General features: G+C 39.0%; 1 protein-coding gene across 50 annotated transcripts in view; it reads left to right on the top strand.

Moving 5' to 3' along the window:
- CLASP2 (cytoplasmic linker associated protein 2) overlaps positions 1–16,738 on the top strand; it is a 170,558-nt gene that overhangs the window by 39,049 nt on the left and 114,771 nt on the right. For 14 of the 50 annotated variants that reach the window (XM_081527186.1, XM_081527180.1, XM_081527175.1 and 11 more), the window contains exon 1: positions 16,326–16,516. The exons of the other annotated variants lie outside the window; for them this stretch is intronic. In XM_081527186.1, the coding sequence (XP_081383312.1) occupies positions 16,483–16,516 (34 nt within the window). In that variant the 5' untranslated portion in view covers positions 16,326–16,482. Of the gene's footprint in view, positions 1–16,325; positions 16,517–16,738 lie in introns of those variants that run through there. 50 annotated transcript variants of the gene reach the window in all.

The following is a 16,738-nucleotide window of genomic DNA, read 5'->3' as shown; positions in this document are numbered from 1 at the left end:
TCTGTTCTCAATGGCTGTGTCTCCATTGCCACTTGCAAATAGGTTCTTCAGTACTATCTTCCTAGATTCCATATATATGTGTTAGTATATGATAATTGTTCTTCTCTTTCTAACTTAACTTCATTCTGTATAATAGGCTCTAGGTTCATCCACCTTATTAGGACTGTCTCAAATGCGTTCCTTTTTATGGCTGAGTAATAGTCCATTGTATGTATGTAGCACAGCTTCTTTATCCATTCATCTGCCTTTGGGCATCTAGGTTGCTTCCATGTCCTAGCTATTGCAAATAGAACTGCAACGAACATTGTGTTACATGTGTCCTTTGCAGTTTTGGTTTCCTCAGAATTAGTAGAATTGCTGGGTCATATTCCTGGCTTTATTCCTAGTTTTTAAGGACTGTCCATACTGTTCTCCACAGTGACTGTATCAACTTGCATTCCCACCAACAGTGCAAGAGGGTTCCCTTTTCTCTACAACCTCTCCAGCATTTATTGTTTGTAGATTTTTTGATGATTAGCTTTCTGACTGGTGTGGGATGATATCTCATTGTAGTTTTTATTTGCATTTCTCTAATAATGTGTGATGTTAAGCATCTTTTCCTGTGTTTATTAGCCATCTGTATGTCTTCTTTGGAGAAATGTCAGCTTAGGTCTTTTGCCTATTTTTTGATTGGGTTGTTTTTCTGGTGTTGACTTGTATGAGCTGCTCATATATTTTTGAAATTAATCCTTTGTGAGTTTCATTTGCTGTTATTTTTTCCCATTCTGAGGATTGGTTGTCTTTTCACCTTTATATGTGAATAGTTTATAGTTTCATTTGCTGTACAAAAGCTTTTAAGTTTAGTTAGGTCCTACTTGTTTATTTTTATTTTTAATTGAAGGATAATTGTTTTACAGTATTGCATTGGTTTCTACCAAATATCAACATGAATCAGCCATAGGTTTACCCATGTTCCCTTCCATTTACTCTAGGGGGTGGGTCATAGAGGATTTTGCTGTGATTTATGTCATAGAGTGTTTTGCCTGTGTTTTCCTCTAGGAGTTTTATAGTTTCTGGTCATGTATTTAGGTCTTTAATCCATTTTGAGTTTATCTTTGTGTACGGTGTTAGGAAGTGTTCTAATTTCATTCTTTTACATATAGCTGTCCAGTTTTCCCAACAACACTTATTGAAGAGACTATCTTTGCTCCATTGTATATTCTTGCCTTCTTTGTCAAAAATAAGGTGTCCATAGGTGTGTGGGTTTATCTCTGGGCTTTCTGTCTGGTTCCTTGGGTCTATATTTCTGTTTTTGTGTCAGTAGAAGGTCTTGAATTTTTAAAGATCCCTTTGATGAAGAGGATAAGAGTCTTCAAATATCTTGTAACTAGTTATTTACTAGAGCTTCCCTGGTGGTTTAGATGATAAAGAATCTGCCTGCAATGCAGGAGACCCGGGCTCAATTCCTGGTTGGGAATATCCCCTGGAGAAAGGAATGGCAACCCAATCCAGTATTCTTGCCTGAAGAATTCCATGGACAGGGGAGCCTGGTGGGCTACAGTCCATGGAGTCAAAAAAAGAGTCGGGCACAACTGAGCAGCTAACTCTAGTGAGTTAATATCTACCTAGAAATTTTAAGAGACTACCAAGTTTCTTGGTTTCTCTTAAACTTTGTATGGAATAGACTTTATTTTTAATAACTAAGAGTTAACTATTTAAGATTAACTGTGCTGTTGAACATGGTATCTTCCTGTGAATATTGAAATATGGTGATTATTTTATTTTGAAGCACCTTGATTTTCAATTTCTAATCATTTTACTAAAATTTTTTATTTTCGTTTAAATTGAAGGCATTCTTTATTGTTACTGTTGGATTATTTTACTTATTTTTTTAAAAATTTCATTAGAGTGTGATTGCTTGATTATTTTACTTCTGTAAGCTCATGGTTTTCTTTAGCCCTAGGAAGTCTTCTTATTTTGTTTTGTTATTTTTTTAATAATAAGAAGTTTCTCCCCTTCATTAGTTTTAGTCTCACTTTGTGGAATTGCTTATAGTCAGATATTGAACCTTCTAGATTGATTCACTGTGTCTTTTATGTTTTGTCATAAGTTTTATGTTTTTTCCTTTTATTCTCTGTTCTGGGAGATTTCCTTAACTTTCTCATCTAGTTCTTCTATTAAATTTTAATTTTGGCAAACAGAAGTTTAAATGGTCCAAAAAACTGACTTTTTCATTTTCTGATGGTTCCATTTTTACAGAATGCACTTGTGTACCTGTATGCAAAATGTTGAACTCCCTGAGTTGAGGGTGGGATGAGCTTAATGATGAAATCATTCCATGGGCTTCCAGTTGTTCCTTGCTAATCAGCCCTGTACTTGCTAGCTTAGAAATTGTTGCTTCTCTGTCATTCTGAAAGGTAGATCAGTTCTCTCTACTGTTTCATGCTGTTTCATACAATTCTGAGTTGCAGCTTTTCTGTTATACTATTCTTCAAAAGCCTTCCATCCTTTTTATTTGCACCTTACAGGAAAATGTTACTATCTATAGGTGCTGATTTCACATGCTTTCTGCTCTGCTTCATTTTCTTTGCTCTTATGATGTTACTTATCATTTTATTGGGGTTCCATTGTAGGGTCTTGAGCAAGAGAGTAAAATGATTCAAATTACCACAATTATTTTAAGGAAAAATTTCAAACATACCCAGAAATAGAGAATATATTATAACAAACCTCCCTTACCACCCATTACCCAGCTTCAAGAAATTATCGATACATAGCTGATCTTTATTCATCTGTATCCCTACCTGTCTGCTGCAGCCTTATTCTCCTGCTGGGCTGGGATGTGTTTGTTTGCACGTAGGCACACACACTCCTTCACATATGCAAAATAAAGTAAACATCTTTTTATACAACAATTATAAGACCATTTCCACATCTAAAAAAATTAACCCGCAGTATCAAATACTCAGTGTTCACGTTTCTGTGATTGTTCCATACATACCTTTTGATGGTTCAGTTACTCAGTCGTGTCCGATTCTTTGCAACCCAATGGACTGCAGCACGCCAGGCTTCCCTGTACATCACCAACTCCTGGAGCTTACTCAAACACATGTCCATCCAGTCGGTGATGCCATCCAACCATCTCATCTATTAATCCTCTTCTCCTCCTGCCTTCAATCTTTCCCAGCATCAGGGTTTTTTCCAGTGAGTCAGTTCTTCACATCAGGTGGCCAAAGTATTAGAGCTTCAGCTTCAGCATCAGTCCTTCCAATGAATATTCAGGACTCATTTCCTTTAGGATTGACTGGTTTGATCTCCTTGCAGGCCACGGAACTCTCAAGAGTCTTCTCCAACACCACAGTTCAAAAGCATCAATTCTTCGGCACTCAGCTTTCTTTATAGTCCAACTCTCACAACCATACATGACCACTGGAAAAACTATGGTTTTGACTAGACAGATGTTTGTTGGCAAAGTAATGCCTCTGCTTTTTAATATACTGTCTAGGTTGATCATAGCTTTTCTTCCAAGGAGCAGGCATCTTTTAATTTCATAGTTGCAGTTACCATCTGCATTGATTTTTGAGCCTGCCAAAATCAAGTCTCTCACTGTTTCCATTGTTTCCCCGTCTGTTTGCCGTGAAGTGATGGAACTGGATGCCATGATCTTAGTTTTCTGAATGTTGAGTTTTAAGCCAACCTTTTCACTCTCCTCTTTCACTTTCATCAAGAGGCTCTTTAGTTGTTCCTCACTTTCTGCCATAAGGGTGGTCTGCATACCTGAGGTTATTGGTATTTCTCCTGGAAATTTTGATTCCAGCTTGTGCTTCATCCAGCCTGGAATTTCGCATGATGTACTCTGCATATAAGTTAAATAAGCTAGGTGACAATATATAGCCTTGATGTACTTCTTTCTCAATTTGGAACCAGTCTGTTGTTTCGTGTCCAGTTCTAACTATTGCTTCTTGACCTGCATACAGATTTCTCAAGAGGCAGGTCAGGTGGTCTGGTATTCCCATCTCTTGAAAAATTTTCCACAGTTTGTTGTGATCCACACAGTCGAAGGCTTTGGCATAGTCAATAAAGCAGAAATAGATGTTTCTCTGGAACTCTCTTGCTTTTTCGATGATCCAGCGGATGTTGGCAATTTGATCTCTGGTTCCTCTGCCTTTTCCACATCCAGCTTGAACATCTGGAAGATCACGGTTCATGAACTGTTGAAGCCTGGCTTGGAGAATTTTGAACATTACTTTGCTAGTGAGTGAGATGAGTGCAGCTGTGTGGTAGTTCAAACATTCTTTGGCATTGCCTTTCTTTGGGATTGGAATGAAAACTGAACTTTCCCAGTCCTGTGGCCACTGCTGAGTTTTCCAAATTTGCTGGCATATTGAGTGCAGCAGTTTAGCAGCACCATCTTTTAGGATTCTAAATAGCTCAATTGGAATTCCATCACCTCCACTAGTTTTGTTCGTAGTGATGCTTTCTAAGGCCCACTTGACTTTGCATTCCAGGATGTCTGGTTCTAGGTGAGTGATCACACATCGTGCTTATCTGGGCCAGGAAGATCTTTTTTTTTGTATAGTTCTTCTGTGTATTCTTGCTACCTCTTCTTAATATCTTCTGCTTCTGTTAGGTCCATACCATTTCTATACGTTCAGCTTCTTCAGCATTACTGGTTGGGGCCTAGACTTGGATTATTGTGCCCATCTTTGCATGAAATGTTCCGTTGGTATCTCTAAGTTTCTTGAAGAGATCTCTAGTGTTTCCCATTCTATTGTTTTCCTCTATATCTTTGCATTGATTGCTGACAAAGACTTTCTTATCTCTCCTTGCTATTCTTTGGAACTCTGCATTCAACTGGGTATATCGTTCCTTTTCTCCTTTGCCTTTCCCTTCTCTTCCTTTCACAGCTATTTTTAAGGCCTCCTCAGAAAGCCCTTTTGCCTTTTTTATTCCTTCTTCTTGGGGATGGTTTGATCACTGCCTCCTATAGGATGTCATGAAACTCCACCCATAGTTTTTCAGGCACTCAGTCTATCAGATCTAATCCCTTGAATCTATTTGTCACTTCCACTGTATAACCATAAGGGATTTGATTTAGGTCATACCTGAATTGTCTAGTGGTTTTCCCTACTTTCTTCAATTTAAGTCTGAATTTGGCAATAAGGAGTTCATGATCTGAGCCACAGTCAGCTCCAGGTCTTGTTTTTGCTGACTGTATAGAGCTTCTCCATCTTCAGCGGCAAAGAATATAATCAATCTGATTTTGGTATTGACCATCTGGTGATATCCATGTGTAGAATCATCTGTTGTGTTGTTGGAAGAGGGTGTTTGCTATGTTCCGTGCATTCTCTTGACAAAACTCTGTTAGTCTTTGCCCTGCTTCATTTTGCACTCCAAGGCCAAATTTGCCTGTAACTCCAGGTATCTCTTGAGTTCCTACCTTTGCATTCCAGTCCCCTAAAATGAAAAGGACATCTTTTGGGGGTGTTAGTTCTAGAAGGTCTTGTAGGTCTTTGTAGAAGCATTCAACTTAGGTTTCTTCAGCATTACTGGTTGGGGGATAGACTTGGATTACTGTGATATTGAATGGTTTGCCTTGGAAACGAATAGAGATCCTTCTGTTGTTTTTGAGACTGCACTCAAGTACTTCATTTCAGACTCTTTTGTTGACCATGAGGGCTACTCCATTTCTTCTAAGGGATTCTTGCCCATAGTAGTAGATATAATGGTCATCTGAGTGTTACTAGGTTATCTAAAATGAAACACTAAAGGCAAACAACTATAAACACTGGATAAAATGTACATTTAAAAAAGTTTTCTTGGGACTTTCTCTCATGGTCCTGTGGTTAAGAACCACTTTCCAATGCAGGGGACATGGGTTCGATCCCTGGTCAGGGAACAAAGATCCTATGTGCCTTGGGGCAGCTAAGCCCTTGGGTCAACTACTGAGCCTGGGCACCAGAATTAGAGAGTCCTCGAGCTGCTAGGAAAGATCCCATGTGCCACAACTAAGCACCAACACAACCAAAAACAAAGCAAATAAAAATAAATAGTTATTAAAAAATTAGATGAAAAAGTCTTAATAACCTGACAAACAGTAAGAAATATAAAGACAGAACTTGTACTTGTACTTTTGAAGGTCTATAGGGCAAAGGAAGCAGAATTTAAGACTCACATAAGATATAAAATGTTAATAGACTTTTTCCATCAAAAATTGGTGTACCAAATGACTACACTTGCAAGGTTAACGTGAACCAAAAATAAACCGTTACTCTCTCATAGTTTTTTATTCTTTTCAAACTTTTCTCAAAAGAGAGCGATAGAGAAAAAATCAGGAGGTCTTCATTAAGGTCAACTGCTTGGACAGCTAAGACACCCAAGGCCCTTAAACTCAGTAGGCTCATACTAGTAGTACTCCCAAGCAACACCCAAAGCAAATGCAGAATTTTCCTGGAAGAAAGTCTCTGGCCCACAAATTTATATCAATGGCTGATTCATGCTGATGTATCGCAGAAACCAACACAACATTGTAAAGCAATTATTCTCCAATTAAAAATAAATAAAAAATTTTTAAAAAGTCTCTGGCCTCATATTATTTGCACAAATAAATTTCCACAGGTCACTTGGCATGACAGGAAACAAGACACCATGAGAAAGAATAAACAGAAAGAAAGAGACAACAGGAATAGATCCCAGAATTATCAAGATCCTACCTAGCATTCCAAATTCAACCCTGAGAATTATTAAGCATAGACTATGAAGTATCTACATTTGGAAGTTTTTACTAGGCAAGCTTGAAAATAACTTCAGGGGTCAGAAAAATATTTTATACAGTGGACACAGATTAAAAAAAGTAGAACTTCTAAAAATAAAAATGCAATAACTGAAACTTAAATTCAGTAGGCAGGCGTAATAGTAGACTAGACACAGCTCAAGGGATCATTAGTGAACTAAAAGAAAAATTAGGAAAATAAAATCACCTAGGATACATATAGTAGGTACTTTAATATTTACTGAATAAACATAAAAAGGATCAAATACAAAAAGCAACCTATAAATCATAATTATGTCGACACTTCTGTTCTCACTTCAGTGTTTCAAAATGACAATACTGTGGTTTGGTGCAGAAACTGAAGAGGATGAAAATATTAAAAAGAACTAGGAGACAGAAACTAATAAAGTGAGTAGGCTGCAGTGGTAATATGCATGATCGAACAGGAGATGCATGGTGTATGACCATATTATTTTTCTATACTCTGACATATTCTGAATTCCAAAACACAACTGGTCTACAAGGTTTCTGATAAGTTCATATTACCATAAGTCCCTTCCCTTTTTCCTTCCAATGAAAGTCATATATTTTATATGGCTATTTAAACATTCTACTTCATGTTTATGGGTACATATATTCCAAAATCTGAAATTTCTGCTTCTGAATCCATATAAAATATGATTGAAAACTTCTCTATTTTACATGTCAAACAAAAGAGCGAGCCAAAACTTATACCATTTCTCAAAAAAAGGAATTAACTGGGTGTGGATTTTCTTCAGTAAACCAACCAGTTCAGTTAAGAACCCACATCACGGATTTTCATGCACAAAATACACTGTTGCAAATTAAGTAGTTTCTTACACCACAGTTCCTCTTTTCACTTGAAGCTATATCCTTCCTTATTCTAATTAAAACAAGGAGTAAAAGGACTTTGGATTGCTAAACTGTTTTATACTCTTGCATACCAGTTATGACCACGGTCATAGCTACATTAGCAACTGAGATTAGGAAACAATAATCCAAAACATTTTGGTTGTCCACTCTCCACTCAGCTGTTACAAGATACTCTCCTTCTCTTCCCTCTGACCTCACAATTCCCTGTAGCTCAGTGTCTTTCTCCTCCACTCAGCCTCTAAAGGGTGAATATCCTCTTCTCCAGATAATACACTTCATGAGTAGTTTCTTCCATTCTCAATAGTTTTAAAAATCTTCTGTATTTGCTGGCAACTCTCAAATGTTTTTTCTTCAACAAATAAATGGCAAGTGGAAAAAAAGAAAAATGTGAACAGAGGATTAAGAGATCTATTAATAACTGCAATGGTGAACCTTGCTTGAATCCTAATTCAAACCGTCAGATTATCTGAAGAACTATGGGCGGAAGTTTGTGACATTGTACAGGATGCAGTGATCAAGACTCTCCCCAAGAAAAAGAAATACAAAAAGGCAAAATGGTAGTCTGAGGAGGCCTTACAAATACCTGAGAAAAGAAGAGAAGCGAAAGATAAAGGAGAAAAGGAAAGATACACCCATTTGAATGAAGAATTCCAAAGAATAGCAAAGAGAGATATGAAAGCCTTTTGCAGTAATCATTGCAAAGAAATAGAGGAGAACAACAGAATGGGAAAGACGAGAGATCTTTTCAAGAAAATCAGAGATACCAAGGGAACATTTCATGCAAAGATGGGCACAATAAAGGACAGAAATGCCATGGACCTAACAGAAGCAGAGAATATCAAGAAGAGGTGGCAAGAATACAAAGAAGAACTATACAAAAAGGATCTTCATGACCCAGATAACCACAATGGTGTGATCACTCACCTAGAACCAGACATCCTAGAATGCGAAGTCAAGTGGGCCTTAGCAAGCATCACTATGAACAGAGCTAGTGGAGGTGATGGAATTCCTAAAAGATGATGCTGCGAAAGTGCTGCACTCAATATACCAGCAAATTTGGAAAACTCAGCAGTGGCCACAGGACTGGGAAAGTTCAGTTTTCATTCCAATCCCAAAGAAAGGCAATGCCAAAGAATGTTCAAACTACCGCACAGTTGCACTCATCTCACACGCTAGCAAGGTAATGCTCAAAATTCTCCAAGCCAGGCTTCAACAGTTCATGAACCATGATCTTCCAGATGTTCAAGCTGGATGTGGAAAAGGCAGAGGAACCAGAGATCAAATTGCCAACATCCGCTGGATCATCGAAAAAGCAAGAGAGTTCCAGAGAAACATCTATTTCTGCTTTATTGACTATGCCAAAGCCTTCGACTGTGTGGATCACAACAAACTGTGGAAAATTTTTCAAGAGATGGGAATACCAGACCACCTGACGTGCCTCTTGAGAAATCTGTATGCAGGTCAAGAAGCAATAGTTAGAACTGGACGTGGAACAACAGACTGGTTCCAAATTGGGAAAGGAGTACATCAAGGCTGTATATTGTCACCTAGCTTATTTAACTTATATGCAGAGTACATCATGTGAAATGCCAGGCTGGGTGAAGCAGAAGCTGGAATCAAGATTGTGGGGAGAAATATCAATAACCTCAAATATGCAGATGAGAGCACCCTTATGGCAGAAAGCAAAGAAGAACTAAAGAGCCTCTTGATGAAAGTGAAAGAGGAGAGTGAAAAAGTTGGCGTAAAACTCAACATTCAGAAAACTAAGACCATGGCATCCGGTCCCATCACTTCATGGCAAATAGATGGGGAAAGAATGGAAACAGTGAGAGACTTTGATCTTTTGGGGGCTCCAAAATCACTGCAGATGGCAATTGCAGCCATGAAATTAAAAGACGCTTACTCCTTGGTAGGAAAGTTATGACCAACCTAGACAGCATGTTAGAAAGCAGATAGACGTTACTTTGCCAACAAAGGTCCGTCTAGTCAAGGCTATGGTTCTTCCAGTAGTCATGTGTGGATGTGAGAGTTGGACTATAAAGAAAGCTGAGTGCCAAAGAATTGATACTTTTGAACTATGGTGTTGGAGAAGACTCTTGAGAGTCCCTTGGACTGCAAGGAGATCAACCAGTCCATCCTAAAGAAAATCAGTCCTGAATATTCATTGGAAGGACTGATACTGAAGCTGAAGCTCCAATACTTAGGCCACTTGGTGCGAAGAGCTGACTCATTTGAAAAGACCCTGATGCTGGAAAAGATGGAAGGCGGGAGGAGAAGGGGACGACAGGGGGAGATGGTTGGATGGCATCACCGACTCAATGGACATGAGTTTGAGTAGTGAAGATCTTTTTTGTACAGTTCTTCTGTGTATTCTTGCCACCTCTTCTTAATATCTTCTGCTTCTGTCATGTCCATACCATTTCTGTCCTTTATTGAGCCCATCTTTGCATGAAGTGTTCCCTTGTTATCTCTAATTTTCTTGAAGAGAAATGTATATGAGTGCATAAAAATGTAGGATTCTGATTTTTTACCCCTATTGGGTTGGGCTTCTTCATCATCATGAAAAAGTCTCTAGTAATGCTTCTTCAAATTGCTTTGTTTGAAATTAGTATAGCTACACAAACCTTTTGGTTAGTGTTTATCATGGTCTGTTTCTTCATTTTACTTGTAACTTTTTTGTGACCCTTATATGTAAAATATATCTCTCATTTAAGCAACCTGTTTTTAAAAACAGGTCCAGTCTTGGTTTTTTACTTGGACTATTTAGTTCATTTACTTTTAAAGTTGTTACTGATATATTTGATTTTATTTTTCCCAGTTCTTCTTTTATTTCTATTTTTATCGTCTTGTTTTATCTTTTGTCATTTGCTGGTTCTTTTCAATTAATTAACTGTTTCTTGTTATTTTATTTTTTCTTCGATTTGTTTTTTTATTTGTGTGTTTACTCTTATTTCAGTGGTTACCCTCAAGCAAGGGTAGGGAAACTGTTGCTTGCGGGCCAAATCCAGTCATCCTCCTGTTTTTATACATAAAATTTTATTGAAACACAGCCACACTCATTTGCTTACATATCGTGTTATCATTGCTTTAACACTAACAGTGGCATAACTGAATCGTTGCACAGAGAGACTACATATATGTAATGTTTGCAAAGCCTATAATGTTTCCTATATGGCCGTTTAGAAAAAGTTTGCCTGTTTCTACCATAGTGCTGTGGTTCTTTACCTTGATCTTGTATGAGAATCGCCAGGAGGGTTTGTCAATCCAGAGTTTCTGATTCATTAGATTTCAATTGGGGCCTCATAATTTGCATTTCTAACAAATTGCCAAATGATGGTCAGCTGCTCACCTGGGACAACATTTTGAGTACCACTGCCTTAGAGGTTACAATCTTTGTAACCTCTTGCAAAGTTGCATCTTTGACTTACTGCAACCTAAAATAAATCACTGTGTTTACTACTTCCACATTTATACTGAAAGCTTTAGAACCCTTTAACTTTGCTTACCTCTTAGCACTATTTTATAACAATCTTCAGTTCAGTTCAGTTCAGTCGCTCAGTCGTGTCCGACTCTTTGTGACCCCATGAATCGCAGCACGCCAGGCCTCCCTGTCCATCACCAACTCCCGGAGTTTACCCAAACTCATGTCCATCGAGTCGGTGATGCCATCCAGCCATCTCATCCTCTGTCGTCCCCTTCTCCTCCTGCCCCCAATCCTTCCCAGCATCAGGGTCTTTTCCAATGAGTCAGCTCTTCGCATCAGGTGGCCAAAGTATTGGAGTTTCAGCTTCAACATCAGTCCTAACCATGAATACCCAGGACTGATCTCCTTTAGGATGGGCTGATTGGATCTTGTTGCAGTCCAAGGGATTCTTAAGAGTCTTCTCCAACACCACAGTTCAAAAGCATCAATTCTTTGGCTCTCAGCTTTCTTCACCGTCCAACTCTCACATCCATACATGACTACTGGAAAAACCATAGCCTTGACTAGACGGACCTTTGTTGGCAAAGTAATGTCTCTGCTTTTAAATATGCTGTCTAGGTTGGTCATAACTTTCCTTCCAAGGAGTAAGGGTCTTTTAATTTCATGGCTGCAGTCACCATCTGCAGTGATTTTGGAGCCCCCCCAAAATAAAGTCTGACACTGTTTCCACTGTTTCCCCATCCATTTCCCGTGAAGTGATGAGACTGGATGCCATGATCTTAGTTTTCTGAATGTTGAGCTTTAAGCCAACTTTTTCACTTGCCTCTTTCACGTTCATCAAGAGGCTCTTAATTCCTCTTCACTTTCTGCCATAAGGGTGCTGTCATCTGCATATCTGAGGTTACTGATATTTGTCCCATCAATCTTGATTCCAGCTAGTGCTTCTTCTAGACCAGCGTTTCTCATGATGTACTCTACATATAAGTTAAATAAGCAATGTGACAATATACAGCCTTGACGTACTCCTTTTCCTATTTGGAACCAGTCTCTTGTTCCATGTCCAGTTCTAACTGTTGCTTCCTGACCTGCATACAGATTTCTCAAGAGGCAGGTCAGGTGGTCTGGTATTCCCGCCTCCTTCAGAATTTTCCACAGTTTATTGTGATCCACACACTCAAAGGCTTTGGCATAGTCAATAAAGCAGAAATAGATGTTTTTCTGGAACTCTCTTGCTTTTTCGATGATCCAGCGGATGTTGGCAATTTGATCTCTGGTTCCTCTGCCTTTTCTAAAACCAGTTTGAACATCTGGAAGTTCACGATTCACCAATTGCTGAAGCCTAGCTTGGAGAATTTTGAGCATTACTTTAGTAGCACATGAGATGAATGCAATTGTGTGGTAGTTTGAGCATTCTTTGGCATTACCTTTCTTTAGGATTGGAATGAAAACTGACCTTTTCCAGTCCTTTGGCCACTGCTGAGTTTTCCAAATTTGCTGGCACATTGAGTGCAGCACTTTCACAGCATCATCTTTCAGGATTTGAAATAGCTCAACTGGAATTCCATCACCTCCACTAGTTTTGTTCGTAGTGATGCTTTCTAAGGCCCACTTGACTTCACGTTCCAGGATGTCTGGCTCTAGGTGAGTGGTCACACTATTCTGGTTTTCTGGGTCTTGAAGATCTTTTCTGTACAGTTCTTCTGTATATTCTTGCCACCTCTTCTTAATATCTTCTGCTTCTGTTAGGTCCCTACCATTTCTGTCGTTTACTGAGCCCATCTTTGCATGAAATGTTCCCTTGGTATCTCTAATTTTCTTGAAGAGATGTCTAGTCTTTCCCATTCTGTTTTTTTCTTCTATTTCTTTGCATTGATCGCTGAGGAAGGCTTTCTTATCTCTCCTTGCTATTCTTTGGAACTCTGCGTTCAAATGAGAATGTCTTTCCTTTTCTCCTTTGCTTTTCACTTCTCTTCTTTTCCCAGCTATTTGTAAGGACTCCTCAGACAGCCATTTTTCTTTTTTTGCATTTCTTTTCCATGGGCATGGTCTTGATCCCTGTCTCCTGTACAATGTCACAAACGTCCATCCATAGTTCATCAGGCACTCTGTCTATCAGATCCAGTCCCTTAAATCTATTTCTCACTTCCACTGTGTAGTCATAAGGGATTTGATTTAGGTCATACCTGAATGGTCTAGTGGTTTTCCCTACTTTCTTCATTTTCAGTCTGAATTTGGCCATAAGGAGTTCATGTTCTGAGCCACAGTCCGCTGCCAGTCTTGTTTTTGCTGACGGTATAGAGCTTCTCCATCTTTGGCTGCAAAGAATATAATCAGTCTGATTTCAGTGTTGACCATCTGGTGATGTCCATATGTAGAATCTTCTCTTGTGTTGTTGGAAGAGGGTGTTTGCTATGACCAGTGCATTCTCTTGGAAAAACTCTATTAGCCTTTGCCCTGCTTCATTCTGTACTCCAAGGGCAAATTTGCCTGTTACTCCAGGTGTTTCTTGACTTCCTATTTTTGCATTCCAGTCCCCTATAATGAAAAATCTATCTCTTTTGGGTGTTAGTTCTAAAAGGTCTTGTAGGTCCTCATAGAACCGTTCAACTTCTGCTTCTTCAGTATTTCTGGTTGGGGCATAAGCTTTGATTACTGTGATGTTGAATGGTTTGCCTTGGAAATGAACAGAGATCATTCTGTTGTTTTTGAGATTGCATCCAAGTACTGCATTTCGAACTCTTTTGTTGACCATGAGAGCTACTCCATTTCTTCTAAGGGATTCCTGCCCACAGTAGTAGATATGATGGTCATTTGAGTTAAATTCACCCATTCCAGTCCATTTTAGTTCACTGATTCCTAGAATGTGGACATTCGCTCTTTCCATCTCCTGTTTGACTACTTCCAATTTGCCTTGATTGATGGACCTAACATTCCAGGTTCCTATGCAATATTGCTCTTTACAGCATCGGACCTTGCTTCTGTCACCAGTCACATCCACAACTGGGTATTGTTTTTGCTTTGGCTCCATCTTTTCATTCTTTCTGGAGTTATTTCTCCACTGATCTCCAGTAGCATATTGGGCACCTACCGACCTGGGGAGTTCTGTTTCAGTATCCTATCATTTTTCCCTTTTCATACTGTGCATGGGGTTCTTAAGGCAAGAATACTGAAGTGGTTTGCCATTCCCTTCTCCAGTGGACCATATTCTGTCAGACCTCTCCACCATGACCTGTCCCTCTTAGGTGGCCCCACAGGGCATGGCTTAGTTTCACTGAGTTAGAGAAGGCTGTGGTCCATGTGATCAGATTGGCTAGTTTTCTGTGATTATGGTTTCAGTGTGTCTGCCTTCTGATGCCCTCTCGCAACACCTACCTTCGGGTTTCTCTTACCTTGGACGTGGGATATCTCTTCATGGCTGCTCCAGCAACGCGTAGCCACGGCTCCTTACCTTGGACGAGGGGTATCTCCTCACGGTCGCCCCTCCTGACCTTTAACATGGAGGAGCTCCTCTTGGCCCTCCTGCGCCCGGGCAGCTGCTGCTCCTTAGATGCGAGGTTGCTCCCCTCAGCCGCTGCCCCTGACCTCGGACGTGGGGTAGCTCCCCTCGGCCGTGCTCCTGCGCTGTCGCAACCTGGCGCTCTCGGCCGCCGCCCCTGACCTTGGGCAACAACTCAAATGTCTATCAACAGTAGAATGGATATTAATAACTCGTGGCACATTTCATACACTAAAACACTTGAAGCAATGAAAATTTGTCTTCCAAACATTTTATTGAGTGAAAAGAAACTAGGTACTAGAGTACCTATCATTTGATTCCTTTTGTATAAAAGTTCAAAAATGGGCAAAACTGACTAGACTAGTTAGCTTTGGTAGAAAATAATGACTTTAGAGCAATTCAGTGAGGGTGCTTACAGAATGTTGATAATGATCTACTGGTCTGGAGACTGGTTACACTAGCATATTCATTTTGTGAAAATTAATTGAGCTGCATGCTTTAATTTATATACTTTTCTCTGCCTTGTGTTGATAAAAAGGGAAAAATTAATTTCCTAATAGTTTTAGAATGTTAAGAGTTAATTATTTTTAAGTGGTAGAAGTATTTACTCATTTCAATTCTTGTGTGTGTGTAGGAACAGAGAGCACTGTTTCCATGGGAACTTCTGGCTGCTCAGTGTTTTAGTACCTCTCGCTCTGTAGATTTGTGTATGTACTCTGTCCCTCTTAGCTGCATTTTTTTAAAATAGGGTGTGGTCCAAAATAAAAAAAGGTTTATTTGAGATTATATTAATGTTTCTTAACAGAGCACTCTCCATAGATTTAATTGATCCAAACTGGCTCCCAGTAGCGTATTGCTAAAATGTGTATATATTTTTTAACTAAAAGATACGTTTTCCTACAAGTTGTGCTGTTTAAGAAAAACACTGAAATGTAATGTGGTTTGTATTAGGGTATCTATTTGTGTTGTTGTTGTTGTTGTTGTTTTTCCAGTAAATAAAACGGTCTTAACACTTGTCTGATATTTTTTAAAATACATTTAGTAGTTGGTTTGCCGTGGTTTGTAGGGATGATTCTGTTTTACCTGAGTTGGGTGTTTGCGTAGGTAAGGGATGCAGACTGAAAGGAAGAGATTCTGGCATATTGATCTGAAGCCTGTGGTAAAGCTGCTTCTGTGCCTCGCCCATCTTGTTTGTCGTGGTTGGTTTGTGCAGGGTCCTAGAGAAAACCATCTTCTCAGAGGAGTAAAATGCATGCATCTTGTGATTTGGAGTGGGGGTGGGAGGGTTCATTTTATGCGAGGAGGTTATACTAGTGTAGTTATTCATAAATAGTCCAAAAGGAGCTTTGTAGAATATTTTTGAATCATTGATGAGAACAAATTGTTCAGTTTGGTTTCTGTAGCCTAAAGAAACAGCAAATTGTAAGATTACAGAGTTAATTATGCACAGTAATGAGCACTGTGATACTCTGTGTTTTACTGATGCAATAATAAGCACTCCAGCAGAACAAGCATTGCAGAAAATGTTATTTTCTCTTTGTATAAATTTTCATGTGGATTAAAGAGAAGGAAACATATTTAGGTTTATAAACCTTTAGTATTGAACACCCTTGAAATTTTTGTTATAGACTTAAGGATTGCAGCTCCATGGAGAATTTTTTTAAATACATGGAGAATTTTTACCTTTCATCTGGCAGTAGCTGCCATAAGATGATGTCACCTTGTAGCTGATTGGCTGTTACAGCACCTAGGGCAGGGAAGAGAAAGAAAAATGCCGGCACAAACCTCAGTGGTGGTTCTGTGGTTGTTGCTGTCTGTTTTTGATAGAATCTTTGATTAGTATCAAATCTATTGTATTTGGCCATGTGAACTATCCAGCGCATCCTAGGGTGAGGGAAATTAAGAGCTTTCAGAGGAATGAGGCGACTGATTTGCAAACGGATCTGTGATTGTAAGTTGCAGAATCTGGGTATAAGAAATAAGGCAGGGTGTGCTGGAAGATGCACTATGGGAGGAGCTGGCAGAAAATGCTTGTAAGAGTAGCAGAGAAATGAAAAATGCTTCTTACTACTCTTAGCGTTAATGTGTTTGGTTTTATGTTTTGACTTAATATATCTAGGTAAGAACTAAGATAATATTGTAAACTGATTTTAAATTACACTGGGTTATTTTA

This window comes from Giraffa tippelskirchi, chromosome 9, assembly GCF_054371585.1.
Source record: "Giraffa tippelskirchi isolate mGirTip1 chromosome 9, T2T-mGirTip1v1.2.pri, whole genome shotgun sequence".
In the NCBI taxonomy this organism is placed as follows: domain Eukaryota; kingdom Metazoa; phylum Chordata; class Mammalia; order Artiodactyla; family Giraffidae; genus Giraffa; species Giraffa tippelskirchi.
The sequence above is the reverse complement of the archived record's forward strand: the minus strand, read 5'-3'. Positions and strand labels throughout refer to the sequence as shown.